Raw genomic sequence first — 16,076 nt, forward strand, 5'->3', positions numbered from 1 at the left:
ACATCCATGCCCTTCTTGGTTCTGTGGGAAAAGCCTTGCTGTCAACACTGAAACTGCTCAAGGGCCGGCATCAGGTCCACCTTCCTGGGGCTCCCTATGCCACACCACTTGGTGGGTAGCAGGAGGCAATTTCTTTTTGGATTGTAAGCTCCCAGGGTGCACAAGACGTGCAGCTCAGGAGCCCTCCCTTCTCAGGTCCTCAAGCCTCTCTGGATTTCTGCCACCACCACTCCAAGGTCATCTGGGGGCCAGGCACTCCCCAGTGTCTGCTATCATCCTCTCTTCTCCAGTTTCTCTTCCACGGGTCACAGAGTTGTTACTTCCTCCCCTAGAACTAGGAACTCTATGTTTGGAAATTCAAAAGCCAAGAATTAATGTCTATATTAATCAGTAAAGAACAGTCACCTCAACTGATGCAGAAAATGCATTTGACAAACTCCAATACTTGTTCATGATAAAAATGCTCAGTGAAAGAAAACAGAGAGGGTTTCCTCAGCCTGATAAAGTGCATTTTCAAAAAGTCCACAGCCAACATCAAACTTATGGTGAAAGCCTAGATTCTTTCCTACTAAGATCAGGAGCAAGACTCTGGCCATTTCTATCCAACATTGCACTGGGTGTTGCAGGCAGGATAATTAGGTAAGAAAATGAAATACATTGGAAGGAGAACTAAGCTACTTCTACTTGCAGATGATATGATCTTGTACATAGAAAATCCTAAAGAATTCACTAAAACCTGCTATTCAGTAGATCCAATAAACAAGTTCAGCAAAGTTTTCAGATGTAAGATCAACCTACAAAAATCAATTCTATTTTTATAACTTAGCAATGAAGATTCCAGCAATGAATCCAGAAATTCAGCAAACAATTCTATTTACAATAGCATTTGAAAAATGAAATATTTAGGCACATTTTAATAAAAAGAAGTACAGGACTTCTACACTGAAAGCTATAAACCTTATTGGAAGAAATTTTTAAAGCTCTCAATAAACAGAAAGATAGTCTAAGTCATAGATCAGAAAACTACATATTGTTAGGATAGCAGTACTTCCCAAATTGACCTACAGATTTAATTCAGTCTCTCTAAAACTCCAAGCTACTTTTTTTTTCTTTCAGAAACTTAAAAGCTAATTGTAAATTCACAAGGAAACACCAAGGACCCAGAGCAGCCGAAACAATTTTGATGAAGAAGAGTCGAGTCGGAGGACTCACGCTTCCCCACTGCGAGGCTGTAGTGATCAGCGCGGCGTGATGCTGGCACAGGATAGACTTGTAAAGCAACAGATAAGACTGAGAGTCCAGAAATACACCCTGACATTCATGGCCAGCTGGTTTTTGATCTGGGTGTCAAGACAATTCCATGGAGAAAGAATAGTCTTTTCAACAAATGGTGTTGGGACAACTGGGTATCCATCCACATACCAGAAGTTGGAACTTTATCTCATACCACAAAAAGGAACCCAAGACAGATCATCGACCTAGATGTAAGAGGTAAAACTATGAAACTCGAAGAAGCAGACACAGAAATATATCTTTGTGACCTTGGGTTAGGCAAAGATTTCTTAGAATAACGAAAGTACAAGTAACAAAATAGACACATTGGACAATAATTTCAAACTTTTGTACTATCAGTATGTTGAAGAAAAGAGACAACTCACAAAATGGGAGAAAATATTTGCAAAACCTGTGTCAGATAAGGTACTTTTATCCAAAAGATACAAAGAACTCTTACAACTCAACTATAAAAAGACAACTCAGCTTAAAAATAAACAAAAGATTTGAATAGGTATTTCTCTACAGGTGGCCAATAAGCACATGAAAAGATGTATCACTAGTTACAAGGGAAATGCAAATCAAAGCTACCATGAGATACCACCTTATGTTCAACAGGATGGCTACTGTCGGAAAGATAATTACACGTGATGATAATTAAGTGGAGAAATTGGAACCCTTGTACATTGCTGGGTGGAAATGGAAAATGGTGCAACTACTTTGGTAAACAGTTTGACATTTCCTCAAAAGTTAAACACAGCATTACCTTATGACTCAGCAATTCCACTCATAGGTATATACCTGAGAGAAATGAAAACATAGTCACACAAAAAACCTTTATGTGAATGCTTGCATGCATGCGTGCTCAATCGTTCAGTCGTGTCCAACTCTTTGTGATCCCACGGACTGTTGCCCACCAGGCTGTTCTGTCCATGGGGTTTCCCGGACAAGAGTACCAGAGCAGGTTCCTTTTCCTCCTCCAGGGGAATCTTCCCAGCCTAGGGATCAAACCCATGTCTCCTGTGGCTCCTGCTCTGGCAGGCAGAGTCTTAACCACTGAGCCGCCTGGGAAGCCCTATGAATATTTATAGCAGCATTATTCATAACAGCCAAAGAACAGAATCAACACAAATGTCTATCAACTGATGATTGGATAAACAAAATAGAGTATATCCATGCAATGGAATATTATTTGGCTATGAAAAGAAATGGGACTTCCCTGGTGGTCCAGTGGTTAAGACTCCAGGCTTCCATTGCAGGGAGCGCGGGTTCAATCCCTGGTCAAGGAACTAAGATCCTGCATGCTGTGCAGCATGGCCAAATTAAAAAGAAATAATAAAGAGATAAAAAGAAATGAACTACTGATGCATACTACAACATAATGAACCTTGAAAGCATCATTACAAGTCAAAGAAGCCAGTCCCAGAAAAACACGTGTCATATTTCATTTATAGGGGAATTCAGAAGGGGCAAATTTATAGAGACAGAAAGTAGATTATTAGTTGGTTAGGTTGGGGGAAGGGACAATAGGAGATGGCTGCTAATGTGTTCAGGGTTTCTTTTGTGGGTGGTGAAAATGTTCTCAAATTAGACTGTGCTGATGGCTGCCCAGCCCTGGCAATATACTCAAAACCACTGAGTTGTACACTGTCGATGGGTGAATGGTCTTTGCATTTCTGCCGAGCACTCCATTCCCAGAGGATGAAAGTTGTTGGTCTGGGATGAATAAGGAGGGGAGCAGGGTAGAAAAGGAATTGCAGGGCTGAGGCTGTACAGTATCTTCCTGCCTCACATTGGATGGGTGGGTAGAGAGAGACAGACAGGTGCATGTAGGCTGGTCAACTTTCAGGCCAGCAGCGTCTGAGCTTGGCTTTGGCCCTCGGCAGTGTGCCCTGGTCTGGAATCTCCTGAAAACCATCCCTGCCAGGGACCGGGCAACATGAACAAAGCAGCTGGCTGTGTAGAGATCCACCACCCTCCTGTGGGTCAGATTTAAGAATGCAGCTCTAGAGTCAGTTACCTGAGTTCGAATCTTGGCTTCGCCACTTGTGAGCAGTGTGCCAGGCAAGTTATATAACCATTCTGGGCCTCGGTTTCCTCTTTTGTGAGCTGATCATAATAACCTACCTACACCTACCTTGGAGAAGGGAAAGGCTGCCCACTCCAGTATTCTGGCCTAGAGAATTCCATGGGCTGTGTAGTCCATGGGGTCGCAAAAAGTCAGACATGACTGAGTGACTTTCACTTTCACTTTTCACACCTACCTCATGGGCTTCATGAAGTTTCAACCAGAGAGTGAACAAAACATCCTTCACCAAGTGCCTGATACACAGTAAACAGTAAATACTAGTCCTTCTTCTCCTGTCTACAAGGTGACTTGTAGATCAATCTCAACTCCCCTGGCACAGGAAGGAAGGAGAGTTATAACAGGGCACCTCACCGCAGACAGCCCTGAGAACCCTGCTCCGAGCTGGCTGCAGGGGTGCAAGCTGTGGGTAACGCCACTTTTGCAGAAAAGCCGAGGGAAACCACGAAGCTCTGCTGGTGACTGAGCTGTGACAGTGGGCCGCAGCTTATCTCTCTGCCATCTTCTCTGACATCCAATCGTGTCCTTAGATTGTGTTTTGAAACCATCCCCAGCCGCAAGCATGTGTCCTTGCTGTGATCCCTGCAGAGGTGAATGTTGCTGAGGGGGCGGCTTCCGAGGTTGCAGGCTGTAAACCTCATTGTGTAATGAGACACAGCTCTGTGTCTGGGACCAGTCATTCAGAAAACCCAGATGGATGGAGAGGAGAGGAAGGGAGAGGGGGAGGCCCTGCTGCCGTGACCTGAATGCCTCGTGGTGGGCAGTCCTAGGAGCTACCGAGGTCTCTGACCCTCCTGGAGGTGCCCCAGCAAAGCCCAGAGAGGAGCCTGGAAGAGTGTCCCCCAGTTTCTGTAAGTGGGGTCAGAGCTAAAGAAACACCCACAAATCCCTTATCACATTTCTGAAATCCAAACAGCCCAAGATTCATTGAGACTCATTTCGCTGCCAAGCCTGACTGCCTTGCGTGATGGCTCTGTGTGTTTTGCAGAATATTAATGTGTTTAATTACAGCATCCTACCCTAGGCTCTGTTTGGATGTTGTGTAATATATGGCGTGTGAACGGCATATTCTCTTTCTAAAAGGCTAAACAGTTTAAATTCTGAAAACCCTCTGGCCCCCAGGTTTTTGGATAATAGAATGTGGACCCGTATTATCATGAATCTGTTTTACTGTTGAACTGTCATCAGAGGAAGCACAACGTAGAAACTTGATCTACACAGTGTAAGAAATCAACAGAATGCAGAGAGCAAAGTGTTTGAAATTGGAAACGACTGGGGCTGGATCACTACTCTGAATCTCAGAACCCATAGGACCTTGGGAAGGTCATTTAACCTTTTCGAGCCTTGAGTTCCTCATCTGTAAAACAGAAATAATATTACCTGTCTCCTGCTGTTTACTAGGAGGTTAAGTGCTCAGATGTAAAGAATCTGCCTGCAATGTGGGAGACCCAGGTTCAATCCCTGGGTTGGGAACATCCTCTGGAGAAGGGAATGGCAACCCACTCCATTATTCTTGCCTAGAGAATCCTATAGACAGAGAACCTGGCGGGCTACATAGTCCATGAGGTCACAAAGCGTCAGATGTGATAGAGCGAGTAACACAAATGAGATAATGTATGCTTAGTACATACAGAAAGAAGGAAGAAAGTGTTAGTCGCTCCATCGTGTCCAACTCAACTGTCGCCCTCCAGGCTCCTCTGTCCATGGGGATTCTCCAAGGCAAGAATACTGGAGTGGATTGCCATTCCCTTCTCCAGAGGATCTTCTCAACACAGGGATCAAATCTAGGTCCACCTTATTGCTTGGGCTTCTTTAACATCTGAGCCACCAGGAGTCTAGTCCATACAGTTGAGTTCAGTTCAGTTATTCAGTCATGGCAGACTCTTTGCAACTCCATGGATTGCAGCATGCTAGGCTTCCCTATCCATCACCAACTCCCAGAGCTTGCTCAAACACATGTCCATCAAGTTAATGATGTCATCCAACCATCCCATCCTCTGTCATCACTTTCTCCTCCTGCCTTCAATCTCTTCCAGCATCAAGGTCTTTTCCAATGAGTCAGTTCTTCACATCAGGTGGCCAAAGTATTGGAGCTTCAGCTTCAACATCAGTCCTTCCAATGAATATTCAGGACTGATTTCCTTTGGGATTGACTGTTTGGATCTCCTTGCAGTCTAAGGGCGCTCAAGAGTCTTCTCCAACACTGCAGTTCAAAAGTACCAATTCTTTTGTTCTCAGCTTTCTTTACGGTCCAACTCTCACATCCATACGTGACTACTGGAAAAACCATAGCTTTGACTATATGGACCTTTTAGAGCAAAGTAATGTCTCTGCTTTTTAATATGCTGTCTAGGTTTGTCATAGATTTTCTTCCAAGAAGCAAGCGTCTTTTAATTTCATGGCTTCAGTCATCATCCACAGTGATTTTGGAGCATAAGAAAACAAAGTCCATCACTGTTTCCATTTTTTTCCCCATCTATTTGCCATGAAATGATGGGACCAAATGCCATGATCTCAATTCTTTGAATGTTGAGTTTTAAGCCAGTCTTTTCACTCTCCTCTTTCACCCTCATCACGAGGTTCTTTAGTTTCTCTTTGCTTTCTGCCATAAGGGTGATGTCATCTGCATATCTGAAGTTATTGCTATCTCTTCTAACAATCTTGATTCCAGCTTGTGATTCATCCAGCCTGGCATTTCACATGATGTACTCTGCATACAAATTAAATAAGCAGGATGACAACATACAGCCTTCCAGTACTCCTTTCCCAATTTTGAACCAGTCCATTGTTCCATGTCCAGTTCTAACTGTTGCTTCTTAACATGTGTACAGATTTCTCAGGAGGGAGGTAAGTCAGTCTGGTGTTCCTGTCTCTTTAAGAATTTTCCACAGTTTTTTGTGATCCATGCAATCAAAGGCTTTGACATAGTCAATAAAACAGAAGTAGATGTTTTTCTGGAATTCTCTTGCTTTTTTCTGTGATCCAACAGATGTTGGAAATTTGATCTCTGGTTCTTCTGCTTTTCTAAATCCAACTTGAACATCTGAAAGTTCTTGGTTCACATACTGTTGAAGCCTGGCTTGGAGAATTTTGAGCATTACTTTGCTAGCATATGAGATGAGTGCAATTGTGAGGCAGTTTGAACATTCTTTGGCATTGCCTTTTATTAGGATTGAAATGAAAACTGACCTTTTCCAGTCCTGTGGCCACTGCTGAGGTTTCCAAATTTGCTGACATATTGAGTGCAGCACTTTCACACCATCATCTTAGGATTTGAAATAACTCAGCTCAAATTCCATCATCTCCACTAGCTTTGTTCATAGTGATGCTTCCTAAGGCTCACTTGACTTCGCACTCCAGGATGTCTGGTTCTATGTGTGTGATTACACCATTGTGGTTATCTGGGTCATGAGGATCTTTTTTTGTATAGTTCTTCTGTGTATTCTTGCCACCTCTTCTTAATATCTTCCACTTCAGTTAGGTCCATACCATTTCTGTTCTTTATTGTGCCTGTCTTTGCATGAAATGTTCCCTTGGTATCTCTAATTTTCTTGAAAACATCTCTAGTCTTTCCCATTCTGTTTTCCTCTATTACTTTGCATTGATCACTTAGGAAGGCTTTCTTATCTCTCCTTGCTATTCCTTGGAACTCTGCATTCAGATGGATGTGTGTGTGTGTGTGTGTGTGTGTGTGTGTGTGTGATAGTTGCTTAGTTGTGTCTGACTCTTTGCAACCCCATAGACTGTAGCCCACCAGGCCCCTTTGCCCATGGAATTCTCCAGGCAGGAACACTGGGGTGGGTTGCCATCTCCTTCTCCAAAAAGAACTACGGAAAGAAAGTGAAGTAGCTCAGTCGTGTCCAACTCTTTGCGACCCCATGAACTATAGCCTACCAGGCTCCTCCATCCATGGAGTTTTCCAGGCAAGAGTACTGGAGTGGGTTGCCATTTCCTTCTCCCATTCAGATGGATATATCTTTCTTTTCTCCTTTGCCTTTTACTTCTCTTCTTTTCTCAGCTGTTTGTAAGGCCGCCTCAGACAACCATTTTGCCTTTTTGCATTTCTTCTTCTTGGGGATGATTTTGTTCACCACCTCCTATACAGTGTTATGAACCTCCGTCCATAGTTCTTCAGGCACTTGATCAGATCTAATCCCTTAAATCAATTTGTCATTTCCACTGTATAATCGTAAGGGATTTGATTTAGGTCATACATGAGTGGTCTAGTGGTTTTCCCTACTTTCTTCAATTTAAGTCTGAATTTTGCAATAAGACCATAGAGAGTAAGGGCTTAATATTACATGATTAATACTAAAACATAATAGTAAGTATGTTATTTGATAGACCTTTTTCATGGCGCCTTGTCTGTAGGATTCCACAGGCCAGCTGGGGAGCCCACACAGGAACCAAAGCTGAACTGTGCCCTCAGCGCACCCAGCAGGGCAGCCTCCAGTGCTGGGAGCTGGGCGCCAAGAGGCAGAGCCCTAGGGACATGTAGGGATCAGCCTTTGAGTCTCAGAGAGGAAATCATATAGGAGTTCCTGGGAGATGCATGTAAAAACAGTCATAGCTGGAGCCCGAATTCTAAGGTTGTGGAAGATCCCGAGGAAGCCTGTGCCCCACCCCTGCCACATGAAGTTTTCAGTTTTCTCAGGAAGCCGATGGGTCGACAGACTGTGACTGTCATCTGCATGAAGGTACGTGTCCCCTGCAACATGCCTGATGGCATTTGGTGCTGAGGGAGGACCAGGTTTAAAGCAGTGAACTGAAAGCCTCTTAGAGATCCAACTTGTTGCCCTTTGACAGACACAGCACTGTGAATTCATCCCTGAGAAACTTGTCTGTGTCAAAACCAAGACTAGCATAATCATGATTGGATGTTCCCATGGACTCACCATTCCCACACCAATAATAAAAAGCTACCCCGACTTTGGCCCCCTGTGCTAATACTCCTCCACTTTCCCTGTGCAGGAGGGGCTTGGATGCAAGTGGAGGGTGAAATTCACGCCAGCCCCATCGCTAACCATGCTGGACGGCTACGGGGACCACGCTGCCCACATCATCAGGGAACCTCATCTCTGGCCAAGGCCTGTTTGTTGTGCAGGTCATGTTGGATATTGCTTGACATTGTAACTGATGGAAATTCCTTTGAGCAAATCCCTTTGAGGAATCCTGGCTCTTGGTGCTCTGAGCTTTACATATTATTGGCATCAGAAGTACTGAAGGATGGTCTACACTCATAGACCATTTTAATTTTGCCAGTACCTAGAAAAATACTGCCCTGAGTAGATTCCTCTAAGATCTTCCCAAGCCTCTGAGCCTTCAGGCAGTGGGGAGAAAGCCATCCTGATTGTCGCACCACCCCAACCCCAAGACCCTTCGCCCTGCCTCCTTCCTGCCTATCACACAGAGCCAGGGAGGCCAAGCAGGAGGGCTGCTGGCAGGCTGCCCCCACCACCACCACCCACAAGAGGCCAGGTCATGTGAATCCCATGCTATGGGCCCTCCTGGGGGTGTTTGAAGGGAATTCACCTTTCTGAGCTCGTATAGTATGCTCTGGGTACCATTCCTTCTACAGGTGGGCACATTCCCTGTCCACATACAACTTTGTACTTTGCTTTTCACCTTAAAGGCCTTTCCTCCATTCAGTCAATATTTATAGAGCAACTCCTCCAGGGCATGAGTGGTACAGGCCCAAGACAGGCATTTGGGACACAAAAGTGAGCAACACAAAGTTCTCTGTCCTCAGGACAGTAAACAGTGACCATGATGAGTTAGTACATGAGAGAGTACCCTAGAAGGTGGTGAGTACTGTAGCATAGAAACCAGAATCAGAAGTACTGATTTGGGGGGAGCAGTGTGGGGGCAGGTTGAGTATTAAGGTGTGTGCGTTCTAAGTCACTTCAGTCGTGCCCGACTCTTTGCAACCCTATGGACCATAGCCCACCAGGCTCCTCTGTCCATGGGATTCTCCAGGCAAGAATACTGGAGTGGGTTTCCATGCCTGCCTCCAAGGGATCTTCCTGACCCAGGGATGGAACCCTCACTTTCTTAACATCTCCTGCATTGGCAGGCAGGAGATGGGTGGTTAAATAGTCAGAGTTCTCTAGAGAAATAGAACCAGTAGGATTGATGGAAAGGTGGATAGATGGATAGATAGACAGGCAGATAGACAGCTGGCTTTATTATAAGGAATTGGCTAATGCAATTATGGAAGCTGAGGAGTTCCCCTCTCTGCCATCTCCAGGCTGGAGGACCAGGAAGCTGGTGGTGTAGTTCTAATCCAAGTCGAAGGCCTGAGAAACCGGGGAGCTGGTGGTGTGAGTCCCAGCTCAAGCTGTCAGGCAGAGTCTGAGCTCTTCTTACCTTTCCTTTTTGTTCTCTTCAGGCCCTCAGTGGATTGGATGGGGCCCACCCACAGTAGGAGAGCATCCGCTTAATCCGATCTACCAATTCAGGTGCTCACCTCAGCCAGAAACACCCTCATAAACACACTCAGAATAGTGTTTAGTCAAATATCTGGGCACGCCAGGCCTGGTCAGGTTGACACATAAAATTAACAGATAGCTACAGTCACACCATGGCAGCCAGACAACCTAGTTCAAAAATTCCTTCAGTATACCCCCACGAAGCTCCGCATCCCAGCTTAGCACTGCATCTGGCAGAAGATAGGTGCTAACTGAGGGTCCTTCAGGGGAGTGGATCACTGTATTGATCCCAGGGTTTCTCTGCTTTCTGCTCTGACCCAGATCATCTGCTTCTTCAGCATGGTCAAGGGCTTTCCTCTCTTACAAACACACATGCCCACATCTTGTGTGTCCTTCATCTCCTGGCCTGACCAAACTGCTGCCTTCTCCCATTTCAGATACACAGTTGGCTTTTCAGGACCCCAAAAGCCTTGGCAGTGCCCTGAACATCCCTCCAACAGAACCCATAGATGGGGTACCTCAGGTCTGCCTTTGGCCTCCCCTACAACAACCTCAGACTGTCTGCCCACTCCGACGTACCCTTCCTAACAACCCCAGACACGGCTCATGAGGCTTCAAGTTTTTGTTCAGGGAATAAGCCTTACAGTTATTACAGGAGTATTTGATTCATCAGGGGCTTCCCTTGTGGCTCAGATGGTAAAGAATCTGCCTGCAATGCAGGAGACCTGGGTTCGATCCCTGAGTCAGGAAGATCCCTTGTAGAAGGGAATGGCTACCCACTCTAGTATTCTTACCTGAAGAGTTCCACGGACAGAGGAGCCTTGTGGGCTACAGTCCATGGGGCCGCAAAGAGTTAGACACGACTGAGCAATCAACACTTTCCACTTTTACTCGACCCATCAGCTCATTGACAGAGCTTGTAGCTTTCTTTGTTCTGAGCATCAGGGAACAAATAAGCACCTGCAGACCAGATTGAGCTTTTTCCCTGTATCTATTTATTCCAAAATAAAGACATAAAATTTTAAACAAATCATTACAGCTGATTTTGACTTAACATGGCTTATTTGATTTTTTAAATTACAACAACTTAAAGAGGAGGCTTTCTAAATTCAATAAATAGAATAAATAACATTTCAGCTTCACACTCTGTCTCTCATCCTTTCACTCTGGAGACTTTGCAGCAGAGTCTTCAGAAATGTCACTGTATTGCCTCTGGTGGTTCGGTTGCATGGCTGTTCACAGGCAAAAGACTGTGGGGATAAACGTTGGCAAACGCAGAGTGACTAAGACAGTATGCAGCCCAGCAGCCCCAGAAACCGCCCTGCCTCGAACCTGGTGAGCAGTAGAGGGGTGGTCACTGGGAATGGAAGGTGTGCAGGCAGTAAGGGGGCTTGAGGCAAGGAGTAAATGAATGAGACTCCAGGGCTAACATTTTGTGTAGGTTGCACAGGTGCTTGACTTTGTGGTAGGATTTCAGGTGCCTGCTTGCCATACACACACAACCCCCATCAAGGGGTCCTAAATCTTATTAGAGGATGTCTTCTTGAGATACTTTGAGGCTTAAAATTTTGTTATTGTCCTGTTTGGTTGTCCTTCCAAAGTTGTTTTATAGCACAATGACTAAGAACAGGATTTGGCTGTTTTATAGACCAGAGTTCAAATCTCAACACTGCCATTTGTTAAACATGTAGCCTTGGGCAAATCAGTTAACCTCACTGAGCATCAGTTTCCTCCTTCACAACATAGGGTGTAAGTCTGACAGTTGTCATTAAGGTAGGTATTCAGTGAAACAGTGACTTCCCTGGTGGCTCAGACGGTAAAGCGTCTGCGTACAATGTGGGAGACCCGGGTTCAGTCCCTGGGTTGGGAGGATCTCCTGGAGAAGGAAATGGCAATCCACTCCAGTATTCTTGTCTGGAAAATCCCATGGACAGAGGAGCCTGGTAGGCTACAGTCCATTGGGTTGCAAAGAGTCGGACATGACTGAGCAACTTCACTTTCAGTGAAACAGTATAAATGAAGCGCTTAGAACTGCATGCTGTTGATGGCAGAAGCCTCTGCAGTCCAGTAGCTGAGTGAGGGGGGACCCTCGTAGCAATAGTTACGAAATAGTTTACCCCCTGCCCTTTCCTCCAGGGTCTAGGGTATATATATATATATATACATATATATATATACAGGCATTTAGGGCACATGACAAGCTTCCACCTGGATGTAGATATGTCTTCCTTTAAACACCTCCCTGTTCAGTGAAAAGAAAACCTATAACTTACAGGTCACATCGTCTTCTCAGCTAACTGAATCTCTAGGATAATTTAGAATTGTATGGGCGATAGCCCTGATTCTCAAGATTTAGCTTCTAATTACCATGTGGCTAGATTCTTTCATTATTCAAGAGGTGGAGAGAAGTAAAAACCAACAGAGAGGTGAGTGTTTTTTAAAATGAGAAAGAACAATGAGCCGTCCTGGCAGTTTAGTTCAGTTCAGTTGCTCAGTCGTGTCTGACTCTGCGATTCCATAGCATCCAGGCAGAGCTCACATTAATTCTCTTGCTCTGATTAAGTTTCTTAGATGTCTCTAATCAACCCTGAACTACCAGTTGTTCCAACCTTATCACCCTTTCTCATCCAGGTGGAGTTGGCATTGACATTCACACAGAAATAACTAAGCAGAGCACATCACAGACACACACACACTTACTCCACACTTGTTGCTCTTGAGGGTTACGACTATTTTCTTCAGCTGGTTGACATTTAGGTGGAATCTCTTGGTCAGTGCGGAGTTGCTCATCTGTGATAGGCCCTCCTGGAAGCATGCTGTGGTGCAGTTGTCCTGGTAAATAACAGGGAGTTAGGAAAATAAACACCCAGAGGACAGCTTTGACTAGGAGTCACAAAGAGAATGCTTTTAGAGGCAATTTTAATTTAACCAATATAATCTAAACTTGGGCTTCCCAGGTGACTCAGTGGTAAAGAATCCGCCTGCCAATCCAAGAGATGCGAGTTCGATCCCTGAGTTGGGAAGATCCCCTGGAGAAGGAAATGGCAACCCACTCCAGTATTCTTGCCTGGAGAATCCCATGGACAGAGGAGCCTTGCATCCACGGGATCGCAAGTGTTGGACACAACATAGCAACTAAACCACCACCACCATTGTTTCAGCAGTAGCTAAAACTGTGGATTATAAACCAAGGGGATGGGCTAGGCCATATATGTGTGGTTCCTCCTCAGAAGGTTCCTCCCCGGAAACCCTTTTTACTTCCCCTCCACCCGCAATCTCAGACACCCTATCCTCCCAGAGGGCAGCCTTCAAACCTTGCAATAGCTACTATAAATCAGCTAAAGAGAAGGACAGGGAGGGAAGGAGAGAAGCAGGGAGGGACGGACAGAGGGAGAAGACAGAGCATGTGGATAGTTGAGGCCAAAGGAAGGACAAAGGGCTGTCGTCTTATCTACATTGTTTTGCAACCCTAGAGTTAACCAGCAAATGGATTAGAAAACAATGCGCTATGAACTACATCATTTATTCTATTCTCAGTCCCAGTTTGATTTAATTGTGCACATGACCACTAATCTCAAAACACATTCAAGATTCTTTTTATTGAAAAGTGTTCAGACTTCTCAAGGAGACTAAATGCAAAGAAATGTAAACAGTATAGAATTTCAAGATTTTGAAGGGTTTTAAAAATTGTTACTAATCTGTAATGATTGTAATGAAGTCACACTTTGTTACTTAAAATACATCAAATAGAACAATTTTGACTTAAAAGCTTAAGAATAAACAAGATCAAGATAACTCACTTTTACTATACTTACAGAGGAAATGGGCAGACACAAACAATCAGTCTCCTGCAAAAGAGAAATTTCAGATGTGAAGATCCCAGATGTGACTATTAAAATCAGTTTGGAAAGTTCTTAAGAGCATCTACTTACATTGGTGCTACAGTTGCATTGTGAGTCTCCCTAAAAAGTAGAGAACAAGAACTCATGAAGAGTGGTGTGTTTTTCATCCTGTTATATTTCTCTTAAATTTTCAATAGCTGCCTTTCCCACTGGCGCCCTGACTTTGCATCTTACCTGCAGGTTGTTGATGAGGTACTCAACATTCCTGATTCCTGTCAAGAATGTCAGGGGTGTGAAACACCCCGGCCTGGCTGAAGCGCAGAGGAACAGGGCAGAGGCAAGGACCACAGCCAGGAGCATCTTGACACAGAGTTGGAGCTTAGTCTTCAAGTGACTTGAAATGCCTTCAGATCATGTTGTATTTAAAGCCACAAACGTGGGGAAACCCTGACATCAAACTGATACCAATGCCCACTTTTTCTCTGTAAGTTTGGGCCACCTGACATTGAAAAAAAAAATTGTGTATGTATACATATATCTCAAACTGAGTCACTTGGCGAAGACTATGTTACATTGTCCCAGGAAGTATCATTCCTCAGAAATGATGCTTTTCAAAAAGTTCGGTACCATGATGCTGTAGGAAAAGCTAAAGATCTTAAAACGATAATTTTTTTAAGGCAGAGGTTCTGGTTGTGAGAGTGAAAATACTTTCCATGAAAGCCCAGGTCTGTATTTCCCCCTTTTTACTTTATTGGAAATGCTGATATAATAGCCAGTCATCAGTATTCTAACGAAGGGGGGCGGGGAAGATGAGAAATAGTGCAGGAGAGTTGTCCTGTCATCAGGGCTTTGCAAGCTCAGTCACATCACTGCTACCTCAGTCTAACTATATTCTACTCCCCAATCTTAACCTTGTCTTCCATGCCTGGGGCCAGATTCTCTACCTCAAACAAATGAAATGCATCTTTGAACAAGTGACTGAAGGAAGAAGTCTTCAACTAAAGCACAGGAATGCGGCAACAATGCCTGTTAAAACTGGCCTGGAGGATTCCTTAGCATCTTTAAGGAACTTCCATAGCACTGTGCAACATCCAGTTAAAAACTCTGTGCTCAAAATAAGGTAATAGTTAACATTTAGTGAGTACTTAGTACATACTAGCCACAGTTCTAAGCACTTTATGGAAATTAAGCCATGTAACGCATACAGCCATCAAATGAGGTTCGTACTAATTTGTCATCTCCTTTTTAAATCTTTTAAAACACTGACTGCACCTTACCTTCTTTGTTTTTTGGCGAAGCTGTTTTTATCGCTATGAGCCAGAAAGCAGTCTCACTGTATCCTTAAGAAGTATGTAGTATAATTATCCTCATTATTTTATTTTATAGTTGGGGAAACTAGGCACAGAGAGGCAATTTGCCCAAAACCAAATTTGCCCAAAATACACAGCCAGAAAGCAACAAATTTTGTCTTCAAACTGAGAAGTCTGACTTCCAGATTCAGACCTTCATACTTTGACTCTCCTGCTTCCCTGTGTGTGTGGGGTTTTGGTTTTTTTTTTGTCTGCCTTTTCCATCAGGATATGTGCCCTTGGGGGTCTAGTTCATCCCTGTATCCTCAGCACTTGGGAAAGTGTCTGGGGAACAATGGGCCATTACTAAATGTTTTTGGGTCAAATCACTAACATGACAAGTTTTCGAAATAGTAAGGAAGGTGAACATAAACTGAGATTTTATAAGATTTTTAGATCTAGTTTCCAGGGTACATATTTGGAGGCGTGTGCACTTAAGAAAATGCGTCTTCTACACACCAGAGACTGAAAAGGCACTTTGCTGGGCCCTTTGTGCCATAGTGGCCAACAGGAACATGTCCGTAAGATGGCTCACCGCTCCTCCTCCTACTAGGAGAGTATGTGACACGTTTGCTTTTCTCAGTGCATGTTGTTTCTTAAGGGTGACCATGGATCACTGGCATGTGGCTGCACTAGAGAAGAGGAGTATCTTGGTGGCAAACAAGGTAAAAAGAAATTGGCCTTCTGCTTAATTCCTCAAATCCTCCCACCTCTTTGACTTCCAAGCCAATGCTCTGCAGGCATGAAGAAGAAGGTTCAAAGGCCCCCTAGCCTATGGTAAACACTTTTATTACCGAGCCTGGTGTCTATTCCCTTTCCCTGAAGGTAGGACCCTGATTAGTTCAGGGTGGCAAGTGTCCAGCCAAACTTTCACTTTTTAAGGCTCTCTTGCTGCTGCAGGCCACCATGTGACATGTTATGTTCAATGTGATGTCTGTATAATTCTTTTGCTTTCTTGGTAGAAGGAGAAAAGAGTAGCTGAAACCTGCCTTTACCAGTTTGGGCATGGATGTGATGGCAGGAGCTTCAGCAGCAATCTTATAATCATGAAGGGAAGAATAAGAGAATTGCAACAGTAGCAACACTAACACTTTATATA

At 44.2% G+C, this 16,076-nt stretch overlaps 1 protein-coding gene across 1 annotated transcript; it reads right to left on the reverse strand.

Annotated features, from left to right (window-relative positions):
* Positions 1 to 10,925: 10,925 nt before the first annotated feature.
* IL9 (interleukin 9) lies at positions 10,926 to 13,988 on the reverse strand. Its single transcript, XM_061149415.1, has 5 exons — positions 13,863 to 13,988; positions 13,719 to 13,748; positions 13,602 to 13,634; positions 12,487 to 12,618; positions 10,926 to 11,036 (listed from the first exon to the last, which is right to left on the reverse strand). The coding sequence occupies exons 1-5, from the start codon at positions 13,986 to 13,988 to the stop codon at positions 10,926 to 10,928; spliced, it is 432 nt and encodes a 143-aa protein (XP_061005398.1).
* Positions 13,989 to 16,076: the final 2,088 nt, after the last annotated feature.

The sequence above is a fragment of the Dama dama genome, chromosome 9 (genome assembly GCF_033118175.1).
Source record: "Dama dama isolate Ldn47 chromosome 9, ASM3311817v1, whole genome shotgun sequence".
Lineage (NCBI taxonomy): Eukaryota > Metazoa > Chordata > Mammalia > Artiodactyla > Cervidae > Dama > Dama dama.